The sequence below is a fragment of the Charadrius vociferus genome, unplaced genomic scaffold (genome assembly GCF_000708025.1).
Source record: "Charadrius vociferus isolate BGI_N301 unplaced genomic scaffold, ASM70802v2 scaffold72, whole genome shotgun sequence".
NCBI lineage: Eukaryota > Metazoa > Chordata > Aves > Charadriiformes > Charadriidae > Charadrius > Charadrius vociferus.
Genome location: NW_009647830.1, coordinates 224,490 through 242,723, shown reverse-complemented (window position 1 = coordinate 242,723; position 18,234 = coordinate 224,490). Strand labels below are relative to the sequence as shown.

At 35.6% G+C, this 18,234-nt stretch overlaps 1 protein-coding gene across 2 annotated transcripts in view; it reads left to right on the top strand.

Annotated features, from left to right (window-relative positions):
- The first annotated feature begins 479 nt into the window (after positions 1-479).
- SCYL2 (SCY1-like 2 (S. cerevisiae)) overlaps positions 480-18,234 on the top strand; it is a 31,884-nt gene continuing 14,129 nt past the window's right edge. The window contains exons 1-7 of one of the 2 annotated variants that reach the window (XM_009882579.1): positions 480-685; positions 8,114-8,286; positions 12,426-12,570; positions 13,055-13,204; positions 13,817-14,038; positions 14,915-15,031; positions 17,280-17,405. In XM_009882579.1, the coding sequence (XP_009880881.1) occupies positions 13,094-13,204; positions 13,817-14,038; positions 14,915-15,031; positions 17,280-17,405 (576 nt within the window). In that variant the 5' untranslated portion in view covers positions 480-685; positions 8,114-8,286; positions 12,426-12,570; positions 13,055-13,093. The remainder of the gene's footprint in view (positions 686-8,113; positions 8,287-12,425; positions 12,571-13,054; positions 13,205-13,816; positions 14,039-14,914; positions 15,032-17,279; positions 17,406-18,234) is intronic. The other variant, XM_009882578.1, reaches the window with a different exon arrangement.

The window sequence follows — 18,234 nt, the reverse complement described above, 5'->3', positions numbered from 1 at the left end:
TCAGAAAATATATAGTTCCATGCGCACTGGAATTAAGGGAGCCTGGTTTCCTTCAGATTTGGTTCTCTTTTTTTGGTTGATATTCATATACAAGGTCTGAACCTTCCCCTTCATAGGAGCAGTTTATAGATTCTCCGCTTTATTCAATCAGCTGTGTTGAAGAAATGGTTGAATTTCAGTCCTTAATTACTTTGTTAGATCTAAGGAAGAATGATCAACAGATTCAGAAGTTTTGGAGGAGGAATAGAAGCAATGACATATAATCCCCAGGTATGCGTGCACAGATATGTGTATGCAGTATGAATATGTATAAGTACAAAGCCCTAGTAGTTATATTTCAGCATCCTTTTTGTGGGTTACTCCTATATCTTATTGCATCCTTCGTTAGGTATCCTTTAATATTATAGTTTTCAACATGTTTCTTATGTTAATAGAAATTGTGAAAGGACTGTGGAGCTTTTATTTTTCTTGTCTTTGTAGGATAATACGTTGTTCTACGGTTGATAAAATGGAGTCCATGCTGAATAAATTGAAGAGTACCGTTACAAAGGTAACGGCTGATGTCACCAGTGCAGTCATGGGAAATCCTGTTACCAGGGAATTTGATGTTGGCCGACATATTGCCAGTGGTGGTAATGGTCTTGCTTGGAAGATCTTTAATGGAACTAAAAAATCAACAAAACAGGTGGGTTGTCAAGTAAAGACGTAAGTTTATAAGCATTAGATAACAGACTGATAAATAGCAGTTGGTAGGTGGCATTTAAAAACAAAATTCAACTGGGAGTCTAATGCTAAGGGTAAATAAAACGAAACAAAGGACTCAACATTATATTTAAATATAATGTTCTCAGCTACATAGGTTATAATTGCTTTATGCCTGCAGTGGTGGAGAAAGAAGTGGTTCTGCATTCATAGCATACAATTTGAGACCAAGACCAAGAATTAATCTGAGTTAAAAGTGGTCTGACAAGAAGAAAGAAGTTTGTTTTGACATGGATCAGTTCCCCAGTTTGTTTTATTTTGTGGCTTTTTTTGGCAGCAGTACTGGCATTCAACAGTGTAAAAAAAAGAAAATAAAAATCATGAAGTATGCCATCATTTGCTCTCGGGAAAAAAAGACAAGTGTTTTGCTCAGCTGCCGTACAGAAATTGAGGGGTTAGAAATGTTAAGTCATGAGATACAGTAACAGGAAAGCATGGGATAGAGGAGGTGGCTGTGGAGGAAGTGAGTTGTGCCTTCCCTGTGCTGCTTCCAGATCAGTATTGTTCCCTTTTAGTTTCTTTAAAGTATTAGGGTTTAGAGCACTGGCATATAAACTTTTCACTCACTGGAAGTCACATGTGTAAATGAAAGTGGGATTGTGACTTTGGAAGAAGGTTTACCAGAAACAGAGTTTAAGAATTGTTATTATAGACAATTACTTTGTTGTACTGGAGAAATGTGAAAGGTCTTTTTTCAAACTTAGAAAGGAAATAGAATTCTCAACAAATAAATAGAAGTGTTTGTAAGTTATGGCCTTGAGTTAAATTTGATGCTGAAGTGATGTGAGGTCACTTAGACGATGAATCAGCTTGCTAAAGATGTACCAAAAAGAAATGGACACAGAGGAATAACTTTGGAAAATATGTATACAATCTGTTAGATGGTAGGAAAATATACTGTAGCAAATAGAGAAGAAATATACTATGCAGAATAAATAATCTGTTGAGAATGTGTGATCTGATTGTTACAGAATCAGAATAATGTTACGCAGGTACTTTCGCCATATTCTCAAGCATCTGTCTAGCTGTTGCAGAACTCTGTACATCTAGTATTTACTGAATTTACCCAATGTACCAATTGGGTTGGTTTTTTGGTCTTACGTAACTGTACAAAGAGATGATAACATTGAATAGTCTGTGCCCATTAAGCATTTGACCTGTAGCAGGTGTAGCTTTAAGGTCTGGAGAGTTGTAGCAAGTTTCTTTCACTGCCTGATTGACAGAGTCTATGTAATTTGGTTCCCCTAAATCATGTTCTTCAAGCTTTGAGTGGGTGTTCTGACCACTGGTTTTGCAGAGTTTTAGATCAGGTGTTACCACATGTGATTCTGCAGTGTCTCTGTAAACCCTGACTAACATCTGTACATTTGTATGCCATCGTTACTCATTAAAAATACAGCAGCAATCGTACTGCAAGGAATTTTAGATGGCTGCTTATTTCACATGCAATTACCATTCATTATTAATATAATAGTTAGGTAACATCATGTCAACATTCAGTTTGACATTGCAAAATAAAACTACGCAGCAATATAAACAGTTTATGTTGTGTTGTATTATATATATTATATATAATATATCTGTTCTTTAACATTATTTCTTTTGCATGTACATTTTGAATGTTGGCAGGGCAATACGGAACGGGCTGGCTGTCATTTTCCAAGGGGTAGCATTCGCTTGTGAAGTGATGCACATATTGGCTGTATTGCAAGTGTGTATATCTAATTTGAACCTACATGCACTTAGCTTTTTTACAGTAACGTGTATTGTAATCAGACAAGCAGGATGTAAGGGCTTAATTGGCCGTGTTGTTGTCACTTTACAACAACACAAGTCCCTGTAGCCCAATAAAATAGCTACATTTGGAGTTTTAACGTTACAGCAGTAGAGCCGATCAGAAATTTTTGTTCTCAGGACAAATCAAAGTCAGCCGTTTTACAAAATTTGGTCAGTTGAAGTTAAGATTCACATATGGATTCATTTGGTTCTTATTTTAAGTCAGTGGACAGTTACAAATATTCCATCTCTGGTGACAGTAGATATGTATGATTTTATTCCTCTTTTCAGAGTTCTGCCTGGTTCCTGCCTTGCTGTTTTTTCTGGATTTCTGTTGGGTTTTTTTAATGTCTTGTCTTTTCTTTCTTGCTTTGTAGGTGATTGAATAACAACCTAACAGAATGTGAGGAAATTACTGTGTGCATATATTTGTTTGGTGCTATTTGATAGCTGATTTGCTGCCATTTGTTTGAAAGATTTATGAGTCTTTTTGGTTATACGTGAAGTAACATGTTGCTAATTTTGCAATGTGTATTTCTGCTCATCTTGGATTATTTAACTTAGTCTTTATGCACTTATATTTTTTTCTGGCATAATATGACACTTGTCCTTTTTTCTGCTTGGAAAGCCTGATGATCATAAAGAAATAGGTAGGGTAAGGTCACTTAATGTTCTTGTTGGCAGCTCAGGTATAAAAACTAGCAGAATTAAGGAGATAATGGTTTTGACTTCAAGACTATTGTAATTGTGTTTAACTTTTATTGTGGTAGTACTAAATATATTAACAGTGGGTAAGTCAGCTTTCTGTTGTTTTGGCTGTGCATACAGTAGCTTTCAAATGAAAGCTTCCTACTATTCAAACTTTAAAGGCTAATTAATTTTAAAACTGAAATAATTGTATTGTATACCTTATGACTGAAACAAACTGATGGGAAAGTAGGGTTATAGAAAAACATTGGCAAGCTTCTAAAAATAACCCCCCCAAAAGCTGGAGGGAAACCTTTTTCTGGCAAAAGACCAGCATAATACTGGAATGCTTTCCAGTATTTTAGTTGAGAGACTATTTTGCTTTGCACAGTGGGAGGTTTTAGTAAAACATCATGTGTTTGCATAGTGAGTTAATTTGATTATTCATTTAAAAAATGTGTGAGTGCATATGGGTGAAATAGAGAACAAAAATGAAACAGAAAACAAACATAAAGTTTCTAAAATCAAGCACTCTGACTGCTACCTTAAAATTTTCTTTGCTTTTATGTTCATGACTTGATTACATTTAATTTTTTTCCACAAGAGCGCTACACCATTCATTTCACAAGATAGATGGTGAGCTGTAATTATTAAATATTTTGTGTTGTTGTTTTTTTTTCTTCCTTCGTGTTCTGTGCTTAGTCTCTGGCATTATTACTCCAGACTATTCAAAGAGTCATTGAAAACAGGAGGATTTGAGTTTCTGTGGCATTCATGACTATAGTGCTTGAACGTTTTATGCGTATTGTTGACAAGTTTTCTTGGTATGCAGTGAGATAAATAGGAAGAGATATTGCTATTCCATTACCATTACATTTGCACAGCTTTTATAGTCATTAATTTAGAAATACTTTTTTTTTTTTTGGGCACACAAAACCCAGTGTATTTCTGAATTCTTACCTTCCTCTTGGGGGCAGGACAGAAAACGTGATGTGCCTTGGTTGCCTGCTTGCCTTTTTCTGGTTAGGGAGAATTATTTTTCTCTCTCTCTTTTCCCCTTCCCCCTGTTTTGTTTGTTTGTTTGTTTCTTTTTAGCAGTTGCTTTGGCTAAGATAGGAGTGGGATTTTTGCATTGTGTTTGGTTTATACAATGTTTACATGGGTAAATAAGGACATGCGTTTTAAACTGTCAGTGTGTGTTTCAAACTGGCATGTGTTTCGTGAGGAATATGAAACATAAGTGGGGGGAAAAACAAGCAAAGCAAAGGAAGTTGCTCACAATATCCCACAGGTAGACTGGCGCTGAAGCTAGTCTCCCAACAACAGCTACCTTGGAAGGCAAACCCTCCCTTCTTCCTCTACCCTAGTCTTTGTCACTGAGCATGATGTTATGTGATATGGAATAGCCCTTTGGCCAGTTCAGGTTGGCTGTCCCGGCCATGTCCTGGCCCAGTCTCCTGCTTACCCACAGCGTACTCACTGCAGTGGTAAAGAAAACCTTGACGCTGTGAAAGGACTGTTCAGCAACAGCCAAACAGTGTTATCAACACTGTTTTTACCACAAATCTAAACCACAGCACCATATGGGATACTATGAAGAATCATAGAATGGTTTAGGTTGGAAAGGACCTTAAAGATCATCGAGTTCCAACCTCCCTGCCACGGGCAGGGAAAAAAAGAAAGTTAACTCCATCTCAGCCAGACCCAATACAAAGGAAAACTACACAAAGAAGCTGGGAAAAGAAAATTGGGGCATTTATTGATTAAAACTACAAAAAAAAACTTTATGAAGGGGTATATTAGTGAATACCAGGGTTTTGGGGCAGTGGTCAACAGGGTTCCCCTGAAATACACAAGCACAGTGAAAGAGAACTTATTTACACTTTTCTGTTCAGTGTCTGAAAGCGTTCTAGATGGGTTGATGTGCTGCTATAGCCCAGTTAAACCATGTCCTGTGTTTTGCATGTTGTGGAAAATGATTACTCCTGTTTGCACAGGTGACATGTAATTCCTTGGCAAAGGCATTGTAGAAATAAAACACTGATCTTTTTGGTGTTTGTTGATGTTAAAAATTCTAAATTCTTGGCAGTAACAAGAGGTATTTTCTTGAAGGTCTTCGTCCTGGCAAGTATTTGAAAGAGGTAGTAACACATCATAACGTACAGCTGTCTCAATGTCATCACTGAGCTTTACCTAACACCACTTTGAAGTAAAGCACTTCACTTGACTTAAACATGTGGAAGGTGGGACAGAAGGTGTGGACTGTCTCAGGTTTGTGTACCGAACTGAGATTTAAACTTAGCACTGTGTCCCGTCTAGTCCCCTACACGCTTATCCATACTTCCTAACCCAGGTAGTCGCATTACTGGTATACAGTGTTGAGACAGGAGCATGTTGAGCAAGGTGTGTTTACTTCCTATCACATTATGAATGAAAATTTGTGTCATTAAAGATAAGAGTGGTTTTGCCTCTACTTTTCTGCTTTCTTTGTGGAAAGCAGTCGTATTTTTTTAAATATATTTTAGTCTTTTTATGTTAAATTTCTTTTTGTATCACAAAGTTGGAATTACAACACAACTGAAGAATTAAATAATGAGTAGTCATCTGCAGGAGGAAGCTACTCTTCCTTCAAACCTATGAAATGAAAAAAACGAAGTGGAAGCTCCCCTAGAGCTTTTTGGTGGAAAGAGGTAGTAACTATGTAAATCCTTTGCAGGCTTTCATCTCAGTAAGTTTCTGTGAGAGTAATTACAGGAAATGAAATGTCTATCAGCTACAGTCAATAGCCCTCCTTTTGGGGATTGAATATCAGTTCTTTTAAAACAGAAAAGGGAAAACAGAAATAATGTGTTCATAGTCAAAATTTTACAGGGTTATTTGCTTCACACAGCGTAAAACCATGAACGCTTTTGAATGTTTCCAAGCATCCTATATGGTTTCAGTAATTTTTGTGCGTTGAGTGTGTGTTCTGTGGCCCATGACTCAGCTATCTCTTCATTTTTCTGTGAAGTAATATGTGGTGACTTATGGAGGTTAAGATATTAAATTATTGATAGGGAATTCTGCATATAAAAATAAATGTTGATGATGGAATTGAATTTCAGAATGGTGTATTTTGAATTATTAATATCAGAACATTTAACTTTTTAGTGTCCATGAGCAGACAGAAGGCTGTATGCTTTCTTCTTGTATGAGATCCGTTATATGAAAATAAAGGTATTGAAAGGAAATTGTCAGCTCAAATTATTTTGATTCTTGACACTCCACAATGACTAAGTGTACAAAATCAATGTGGTAGCAATCATTTTCATATGTAGAATACTACAATTTCAAATCCATACTTGCATGTGAGCAGGTTTTGGATAGGTAGAAGTTATGTCAACTTCACACAAACTATGCAGGATTGCAGCAAGCACCAATAGAACTTACTTATAGCCATCTGAAAATATTCAAAACATAGCTGATGTCCCATTTATTTAAATACTCACTTTCTGATCATTTTGATTTGTCATTAGCAGAAGTGCTTTCAGAAGTGCTATATTACTTTGAAATTTTGTTATTGGTCACATACTGCTCAATACACTCACACTTTGTACTGGAAAATGAGTATTTTTTAAATAATGGGTTTAGTCTATGTCTTCCATCCCCTGTAACTGGTTCTTCCCTGCCTTGTGTCAATGTTAATGTTTGATCCATCACACAAAAGTTAGAGCAGGGAGCTGGTAGGAAGAGAAGGAGGAAGTGTACTTAGTTGAGTTGGTTGTAGACCTTCACCTGCTAATGGTTTCATGAAACAGGTACCAGCTAAAAAATATAAACCAACTTTTTGTGTATTGGACTGAATTTCTTTCTTTATATGGCCTATTTCTAGAAGTCTTTTTTTTTTTCTTTTTTTTTTTTAAAGAAAATCAATAGCTGTTCCTTTGAGATTTTAATTAGAATAATGGTTATAAAATGTGCACTACAAGAGCATAGACTTCCTCTTGTGACTGAAAACTTTGTTTTCCTATTATTTTCTACTGGTTTCTAAACTTTATCATTACTTACAATGCTGTTGCAGGAGTATAAGAAAGTCTCTCTCTTTCACGGTAAAGTTTTTAATTCATTTTTTCTTCAATTGATTTATTTCTCTTTACTGGCTTACAAGGTAGTGATGTAGTCTAATTTTTTATTTCACATCCACCTCTAATTTCAAAGTTTCATATAAATGTCTTAATTTTCTCCCACTCCATTTGCACAGGTTGGTTGGAAGAACTATTTTCTCTGTTTTTAACATCTACCACCTTTCTGGGACTTCTTTTTACACGTTTAAGCATTAAAAAATTCTTAATGATTTATCATGTGAATGGTGTTATCAAATTAATTGATTACTGTGGCTATAAATTATCTTTCATCAGTGTTTAGTTTAATATAGATTGTACTGCTTTGGAGCAGAATGCTGAGACAGCGTCAGATTTAATAAAGCACCACTCAATATATTTAATGCCAAATGAATACATATATGCTCAGAATATTTTAATTATTCATAGTTGATGCAAATGCTTTTATCTACTTAAAATCAAGCTGATTTCTGTCGTGTGGATCTGCTGCTTTGTCACTGTGTAGCCAGTGGTTATCATTTACACATTACTGTTTGTTAGCTAAGGAGCAGTAGTAGCTTAACTCTTAAAATATATATTCTAGAGGTTATATACAGTAAACTGTGATTATGACTGGGACAAAGTATAGGACAATGTGTATATATACATATACATTGAAATACTTATTGCATTGGTGGGATTGCACTGTTGATTCAGAAAATTTGTGTGTGTGTGTGTGTATGTAATTGTGTATAGGCTTGTTTTTTGGCTGTGTTATATACCGAGTGCATTTTGTTGCTTATTTCTAGGAAGTGGCTGTTTTTGTCTTTGATAAGAAGCTAATAGACAAGTATCAAAAATTTGAAAAGGATCAGATTATTGATTCTTTAAAACGAGGTGTTCAACAGCTAACCAGGCTTCGACACCCTCGACTACTTACAGTTCAACATCCATTGGAGGAATCCAGGTAAGCTCTAGTAAAGTTGAGAACCGACTTTCTTGGTCATTGTTTTGATACTGGACGTAAAATATCTGGAACATTCAACACATGCATCTGATGAGATTCAAGTTTTCGCCCCACCCTCAGGTGTTTTTTTTTCCTTGCACCAAGCCATAGGATGCATTTCTGGTGTGGATCTAGTGCATCTAATTAATAATCTATTGCATGTTCTTAGTCCATTTGCAGCTATAAGGCTGCACATGACCCTGAGACCATGAAAATTTTGAAGTTCAATTAACTTTGCTTTTAAAGAACTCTCTTAAAAATTGTTTTCTTGCAAAAGGTTGTTCATATGTTTGTTCCGTTTATGAGATGTATATGCTTAGTGCGTATGAGATTGGAGATTTTTGGTATGTGTGTTGTGGCCACATATCTGTTTAAAAGGTCCTCAAATGCCAATCGAGGGAGACAAAATTCAGTGTATTTTGGTAGTGGTAATTTGATTTGTGTAGGGTTGGTCACGAGGCACAATAATGGTTTAGTCTTACAGATTTACTGTTCAACTGTAGTGATAACAGCACACTAAAATCTAACAAATAAAGTAAAGGTTTCATGTTAAAATAGAAAGCTGATCCTGATCCTACTGAGTAGGATCTTGAAGGTTTTAGAGGTTTTTTTTCCAAAGTAGTTTTTCTAAATGATAGTCCAATAAAGATTCATGTACATTACTTCTCAAACTTCTACGTTTTTGATTCTGTATGTTAACCTGCGTTTTTCCAAATGTACTGGCTTCTAGGAGCTGAGAATACTGTGGGAATGCTTCTTCATCTTTGTGATGCCTGCTTTGGGAAAGATCTCTTGGATTAAGTGACACTTGCATATTTATATGTATCTTTCCTCCAGTACTAAACACGTTTCGCATTAACAAGGCCTCAAAGCTGTCATTGACCCTGTGGTTCAGTATGCCCCTCACAAAAGTCTAAGGAAGATTAATTAGGTAATTGAAAGCAGCTCTCAGTACTCTACAACAGTAAATGAACTATTACACGCTAAAGGGTCTAGGGTCATCTCTGTCATAGTGCATGCAGGTGAATCCCAGAGTATACCCCAGGCTTCTTCCTAAAATTGTCACAGTATTTCATACAATCATAGAATCATCTAGGTTGGAAGGGACCTTTAAGATCATCAAATCCAACCATCAACCTGCACTACCAAAACCAGTACTAAACTGTGTCCCGAAGCACCACGTCTATGTGTCTTTTAAATACCTCCAGAGGGATGATGATTCCACCGCTTCCCTGGGCAGCCAGTTCCAATGTTTGATAACCCTTTCAGTGAAGAAAATGTCAATTGACTCAGTAACTGCAACTGTAATTATTTTTTCCCTGAACTCTGCACTTCAGAAGAAAAGGCTAAGATTCATACCTTGGAATGTTAAGAAAGCTTTGTTCTTCCTGTGAAGAATTTAAGCATTTTGAGTAAAATTAACAGTGTTGTTACGTTAGAGTTCTCATTTGTGAGTTTTTAGTAATGCCCTATGCTTTGTTCCAATTGTTCTTCTTTCCATACTTGGCACACTCAGCTACTGGTAGAAACAGTGGTAGCACAAAACCTGTCCAGTTGCTTGCTGTGCCAGAAACTGGTGTAACGGGTTTTGGCTGAGGTTCGTAAAAGAAAAGTTTACTTGGAATATTTGTGTGTGTTACCTTGTGCAGGCACGCTGTAAAATTTCTTTAAAATTGCAGGTCTTTCCAGAGTGCTTATTCTTGAAGAAATCTGCGATGGGCTCCTTCTAGCTAGACTGTACCTCAGCTTTTTTTTTGTGTCTCCAAAGTAACATGCAGTTGTGTTGAACTGCTTGCAAGTCACTCTTTATTCCTCCTTCGTGGGGCAAAGGGGTACTTGGTGTACCTGCACAGCTGAAGTAGATGTAGAAAGAAAGGCCCTAATTTTCTGACCCTAGTGTATGGGTAGCTTTTCCACTCTTAATAGAATGTTTCTACTCCAAATTATTGGTATTCAATATAATTGCATGTCGTATAAATATATATATTATAATTTATACATTTTCACATGCATTTATATAATGAAAAAACTCTATATTAAATATTTAATATAAAAATGCAATATGTTTACTTAAAACAGGTGTTGAGTTTCAGTAACAGCACAGATGAGCAATATTATTATATATTTAACTTGTTATTGGAGAAAAGGATAAAAAAGACAAATTGTAAGTTTACTCATAATGCCATTGCTACCCATTAAAAACAGTAGTAGTATGAAGAGTCCCAGATACTTAATTTACTAGACATTCTGTCTGTTGCAGTTTTTTGCAAAGCGTATGCATTTTTGGCCATCGTTTTCATTTTTAACTTGTTTTCTTTTTATTATGTTCATTTTGATATTATTCAGGGAACTGTTAAAGAAGCTGCACTGTATGGCAGACATCAGCTTCTGCAATATTCAGTTGCTTTAATTAGATTTGCCCCATCCTTCCATTACTCTGGTTTGGGTCCTTATTTAATAAGCTCCTAAAGTAAAAAATAAACAGCCATCTTTCCGTTCTCTCAAAACAAGAGCAATCAGAGAGTTTATGTTATTAAAACCACTGAATAACTATTCCCTAGGTATTTTCTACCACCTGTGCCTTAACTGTAACTAAATGTGTAAGCTCTATGGTAAAGTTGGAATCAGACTGAACATGAAGGACTTTGTCTTTCCATGCTCTGATTCTTCCTTGTGATTACTACAGAAATGAGTTTTATAGCCCTAGTTGTGTTAACAGAAACAGGAAAGGGATGGCATTAACAGAATGGTAGGGAGGAAATCAAGCAAAGAAGTTCTGTCAGGGTGGCTGACAGGATTCGATGAATTTGAGTTTTCAGTTGGTTTTCTTTCAGAAAGGCAATAGATAAAGCTCAAGTAGAACTAAAATGTGGATAAGTAATGAGCGGTTTGCGTGTTTCTGATTTTACTTCAAAAAGCAAGCTTGTTAATTACTGAGATACATAAAAACGATGTGGTAGATTCATGCTGAGGTGTAGTCTTCTGGGGTATTTTTAGGGAATAAACAAAAAGTTAGGCTTCTGTCTTCTTGCCTATAACTTTATACTCAAAAATATATCTTTACATACATAAAGATACAAGGATAACTTTATATATATAAAGATTTATATATAATATACCCAAACCATTCTATGATTACTGTTACTCAGTTTTTGGTGTTCATACTGGTACAGTATTTAGTGTTCTCATGAATTACTCCTCCTTAAACCAGGCACGTTTGCTATCAAATATGTAATGCTTTCTCCAAAAAAACTTTGAAACAATTAAGAAGTGAGGTGCAATGTTTGTTCAGGGCCTCCAGCACCGTACAGACCAGTATGAAGAATGTGGATATAAAGAATGACTCTGTCTGTGTTACATGAAGTTTGTGAAACTGAGACATACATTATTTTCAGGACTTCAAAATTTGGATTTTTGAAGCACAGTGTTACGGCGAGTCCACTTTATGTGCGGAAGTTTGCTTCATCTGTGCTTTTCAAACACAGCTAACATGAAAATGCGTAAACAAGACCTGTATTTTATCTTGAAGAAAACAATAGAAAAAATAATTTAGAAAATAGTCACTTCGCATGTAAGCTGCAGTTCATACAACAAGCGTATTTGTGTTTGGCCCTCGTGTTTTCTGTTCATTTGCAAAGTAAAAGAATATTCAGGTGCTACCTTACATTTTATTAATTTTGTTTCTGACCACAATAAGTATTGGTTCAGTCAGGGATGTGTCAGTTTTAGGCACAGCTTAAAAGCCTGATTTTACAAGTTTTAATAGTAAGAATGATTTGTTTGATTTTCCTGGATCAGGACAAGAAAAGCATTGTTTTGTTAAAACTTTTTGTGAAGCATTGTATGCATCATTAGTGATGTATCTGAATGTAAGAGAATAAAAAAACTGAAGCTGATTTTTATATTCTAATAATTTTGAATTGTTCAGATACTGATATATTTCTCTCTAGTATAATATTACTTACAAGGATTCAAAACCTGAAATATAACATGTATTTAGGTAGCACCAAGTGCTCTGGTAACGCATAATGTGATGTTTGTATGGTTCTTTATTTGCCGTCAAGAGATTTGTTACATTTATTTACAAGAAATGTTTTTATGTATTTCCTCTATAGGGATTGCTTGGCGTTTTGTACAGAACCAGTCTGTGCAAGTTTAGCTAACGTTCTTGGCAACTGGGACAACCTACCTTCTCCTTTACCATCTGACATTAAAGAATACAAACTTTATGATGTGGAGACCAAATATGGTTTGCTTCAGGTATGACACAGATTGTCCTTATAATTTTCTTGTGCTTTTAGTATTAATGATTGTTTTATAAAGTTTGTAAACTGCCAAAGTTTTGTCTGCCTGTAGTAAATCAAATAACCAGGAAGAGAGGGATGATAGTGCCCTGATCACTGTAAGTATAAGAGAGGATGAACACTGGATCTTTTCTTAACCTTCTTGTGGAGGAACAATAGCTCCCAGGTTTTATTTGGTGAATATATTGATCAACTTTGAAAATAATTTTTGGTCTTATGCTGTGAGTTAATTGGCACTAGTAATCTCATCTGCTGATTACGCATCCATGTTTAATTTCCTTCATACATAATTTTTAAGACACAGCCTAAGATAGTGGTGAAAAATGGTTTCTTAGTTAACTTACTAATTTAACTGTGACCACAGGATCAGAGTTTTTGTAAATGTCTTACAGGATATTTGGGGAAATACTTAACCTGGAATAATAATCTTTTATTAACAGGTTTCTGAAGGCTTGTCATTTTTGCATAGCAGTGTGAAAATGGTTCATGGAAATATTACTCCTGAAAACATAATTTTGAATAAGAGTGGAGCATGGAAAATTATGGGCTTTGATTTTTGTATCCAGTCAACAAATCCATCTGAACAGGAGGTAACAGATCTTTATATTCATCATCATTAAATGTTGAATTCAGATCTTTTTCTGAAACCAGTTTCATTACCTTGAATTTCAGTACAGAATCTTTTAGTTAATATTCACCTCTATATTTTGTTGGCAGGAAGTTTGAACATATGGCACAGGTCTGGGCTGAAGTGCTGCCTTTGGTCATCAGAGAAAAAGAGTCTGAGATGGCTCAGTGGAGTCGAAATAGACTAGTGATGGTTTCAGATAGAGGCTGAAGCCTGTGCCACTTCTGCTCAGCTGCATGTCGGATGACATGTAAAGCTACTTAATTTAGTCTATTGCATCCACTCAGTGCCTGGTTGCTGCCTCCTAAAATGAATTCCCATCATAGCTCATGTTTCTCTCTTACAGCAGTGCTTTGATTTTATATTATTCTTCCCAACTTCAGTATTCAGACTTAACTGCATCAGCTAATCACTCTAAGCTACAGGCACAGATTCTTAACAGTTTTGCCTTACTCCGTTTCATTCATAATTGAATTTGAAATTTGAGTGGATCAATTTTTTCTGCTTGAGTTTCTTATTGAAAATGTTCTTTAAAAATCCCTAATAAATGTACTGTCTTTCACTTCTCTTGCAGCCAAAGTTCCCTTGTAAGGAATGGGATCCAAACTTGCCATCCTTGTGTCTTCCAAATCCTGAATATCTGGCACCAGAATATATTCTCTCCGTGAGCTGTGAGACAGCCAGTGATATGTACTCTCTAGGAGCTGTTATGTATGCAGTGTTTAATAAAGGGAAACCGATTTTTGAGGTCAACAAGCAGGATATTTATAAAAGCTTTAGTAGACAGCTGGATCAGGTATTTGTTCCGTTTGTAACTATTATTCATTGATTTTCGTATTTGAAAAGTTACTGTTTTAAAATAGGTTTAAATATTTAGAACACAATACCAGTGCTGCAACATAAACAATCCGATAATGGTATTATACCTTGCATGCTGTCTTTATGACAAGAAAAAAGAATCCTAGCAAAATACAGGAAATAAAAATGTGTAGAGAAAGTTATGTGTACCAGCTTTATAAACTACAAATTCATTTTTCACCTGATTTCTCTGTAAACCTGTTGAATGCTGTTCTTGTGGAATAAATATTTTACCTGTTGGGGTGAACAGTATGAAACACAAGGCAGTGAATGACTTATGTAGGACCACAGAAGATGGCTGAGTTTAGAGTGATTTGGTCACTTGACATGGCAATTGATATCCACTTAGCTGTCAGCTATTTCACATTCTTTGTGGACTATGAATATTAACAGAAGATAGTTACTTGGGTCAGCTGACATAATGTATGTTCATATGCAAGTTTCCTTGTCGTAACTTCTTTGGGTGCCTATTGCTTTAGTTGTGTGTACTGTATTTTAATGTGTGTAGACAACACCTCAGATAATATCATGTACCTGTTTAAAAATACTGGGTTTGTGTTCTCTGATAACCTGAACGCAATGAGAAGTTGGAGATAGGGAAATGTGACCTGAAGCAGGTAGGCTGTTGGGAGACAGCAAGAAGACTGTGAGGGATCAGAAGCAAATGGGTTATACAAGGGGAGAAGGGAGGGATATCAAAGGTGTGGGCAGAGAAACCATCAAAAAGTTGAAGTATAGTCCTATTGTGTATTGGAAATAGTTATATGCAGGATTTTCTGACTTCATGGTGCATGTGCTTAAATTACTTACGCAGCTGAGCCGTTTAAGCTCCAGTACTCTTCAGAATATACCAGAGGAGGTGCGTGAACATGTAAAGCTACTCTTAAATGTAGCTCCAGCAGTCAGACCAGACGCAGATCAAATGACTAAGGTCAGTTCATGGAAAATACAGTAGCCACAGGAAAGAGGGAAAATAGTGTTTGATTTGTAGAAACAATAGAGCTATCTTAAAGTGTTTTCCTGTTAATCGTTTTAGTTGAAATGTTAAATATTTTTTAACTATTTTGGAAATAATGATGTTAGTTGATGCCAAAAGTTGTCCTTATGCTGACCTTTATTAATATGGAAGAAGTGGGTGCTAAAACAGAATTTACAATAATCATTCAGTGAAGCACTATTTTGTTGCTTTCCAATACAGTTGGATGTATTTTTTTATGCTATGTTTTTATACAGTTCAGTCTTTAAAACTGTATTGGAAGGATTTTAAAGCCATAAAATGATAAAGGGCAGTAAAGGTAAGGATTAACTTTTGGATTACAATTTTTGGTGTATTCTTAAATGTGCAGAAGAATAGCCTAAAATATATTCAGAGCTTACTTGCCATAATAAAGCAAAAATTAATTGCAAGTTGGATAATTTAAGTTTTAATTTGACAAACTCTTCCTCTGCTTTTCTATCTGAAAGTTGAACTTAAAAGCATGATTCTTCCTTTGTCTTATACCCTATTTTCTCGTATCTGATAGCCTTTCAAGTTCCTGCTTAGATTTGCTTAGCTAAACAATTTTCTTCTTTTCCTGTCATATAAAAAGATTGTATGTAGAGAGAGAAATCAGTATCTTAACAGTTGGAAGAAATAGTGAGTGAAGAAGGGAGGGGAAACAGGCAATGGTTCTGCCAACATATATGCTGAAAGATAGGAAGTGAGGAAATTGGCAAATGTTACTCAGGTTTCAACTAGTCTGAAGGACTACAACAAACAAGTCTGTAAATGATTGTAATAAGCAGTATGGTTTATAAAGATGTTAGGTCTCTTTTACCAGGTCTGCACTGCAGGCTGAATTGTAGGGTGGAGATATTAGAGCTTTAGATCTAAAAGCAGTTTGTTACGGCTAGCCTGACATCAGCTAACATGAAGCTAGAGATGGGCGAGTTTACCTTGCTAGTTTGAACTACTTTGTGTTAATCTGTGTAGAATTCCACGATCACATACCTTTTGGTGTGTGATCTGGAAGACAGAATTTAAGTCCACAGCGAAGACTAGCTTCAATTCTCTGCTGATAGATTATTTTCTTCTGTATTGCCCTACTCCAATCTGCTTTTCTGATTCTTTTCTTCTTTATTGCCTTACTCTTATTAGCTTCTCTTCTGCATTATACAGAGCTTCTTTAAATGCTTTTACATCCTTTCTTTTTGCACAACTTTTCAACTGAAAACAAGATTCTTAATAGTCTGAGAGACCATGCTTTGTCTTTAACAGTTGCAAGCCCGTGAGTTTTGATATATCCCTCCCTAAAAATGAGAGCTAGCAGGAAGGAGGAGTCTTAGCCATGCAAGTTTTTGAAGGCAGAACTTTTCATTCCAGTCTGTGTATATCTTGGATAGATGCTGTTCTACTCTTTTCATTCATCTGCTAACTGAAAACTGAATGTTGGGGGATGGATTTTTATATAAACAGTCTTGTTATCATCGTGCATTTTTATCAATCTAACAATGAAGCAGCTCTATCAGTCTTAATATTATATACCACAGCTATAGATGAAACACCCTGGTATTTAGTTGGTGCCATCTTTGTAAGTCTGCTCTGTGTATATACATTGTTACACAATACTTAAGAAGGCCTGTGCCTTCTTTGCTGAAGTAATGCAAACATGGGAGAGCATGTGAGAAATTACGGTGGACAGGATATACGAGTGGGTCAGAACATTGGAGAGAAATTAATATAATTACACATTTATTGCATATATATGCATGTTGATTCATTATAAGTTTCCAGGGGTAGTAGCCAGATCTGGGTGGTGTAGTAGGTAATCCTTTGTTGTAATATTAACTGGCATAATTATTCCTAGGAGAACTTTTAATCAAGGTTTTTACTTTTCACTCAATTTTTTTGTAGACAAAACATTATCTCATCTACAATAAGTTAACTTAGATACACATAACATGCACGGGTTTGTTTAAAATGCTAAGAAAATGCTGTCTTAATAATGAACCTTTATCTGTGAATATTATACTACTTAGTATGTAAAAATGTACTTTTCTAATTGTTAGTTGCAGGTGTGTCATTGTAACGGTTTACTGTAGTGCATTGAGAAGGTAAATAGGTGGTAATATTATGGAATCTTTGTAACAGTGTCAATGTTGTCTCCCTCCAGATCACAAGCTTTTAATCTTATTTTTAGATACCATTCTTTGACGATGTAGGAGCAATGACGCTTCAGTATTTTGATTCATTATTTCAAAGAGATAACCTTCAGAAATCACAGTTTTTTAAAGGTCTACCAAAGGTTCTGCCAAAACTTCCTAAGGTATGTCTGCATGATGTCTTGAAATTGTGAGTTTAAAACTATGTGAACATCTGTTAACGTTCTGAATCTGGGAATGCAGGACTTTGTGTAGCATTGTACTGTAATACACTGCCACGAGACTGTCAGAATAGAGTAGTAGGAAAAAAGGGGAGATTAGAAAATAATTGGTGTGGAAATACTCCTCAGCTAGCAAGAATTCTTTAAACAGAAAATGGCAAATTGTGCTATCATTATGTGTAAGGAGCCATCATTTGCATGTCTTCTTGCAGTTCATCCCACTTTGAAAGGGAGTTGTCTCTGCTCCACTTACAAGTCTTTCCCTTTGTTTGCAGATGTTATCATAGCTCTTTGAAGTCATATTGCCACCTTTTGTTCCAATAAGATTGCTTCAAGTTTTTTCATAGCAAGGCAGTACTTTAATGTTGAGTGATGCAAAACTTCTTCCCTCAACAGACGAAGAGCTCTCTTGTGCTCGCAGTGCCCAGAAACCTCAAAGGCAAATGTCTGTCATTACAGATTTTTGCTGTGTAGTGTTAGACACTATGTCTAGACTGACTCCTTATCCTGGCTCAGAGCTTCTCAACCATTGCATTAAATGTCTTTATTTTTAATTCTGTTTTTAACTGCACAGTGCAAAATTCAAACTTCATGTTTAATACTCTCTTCTTTTTAATTTAGTAATTTTTTCCTTTGATCAGAGATCGTTGATGCTTTGAATTTGGAAATAGACGGGATGTATTTCACCTAACTTTAGACAGCCACTGACTAACCTAATCATCTTCAGGGCATTCATTTTTTTTTCTATCTTGAAAGTATATTTTATGAGGAA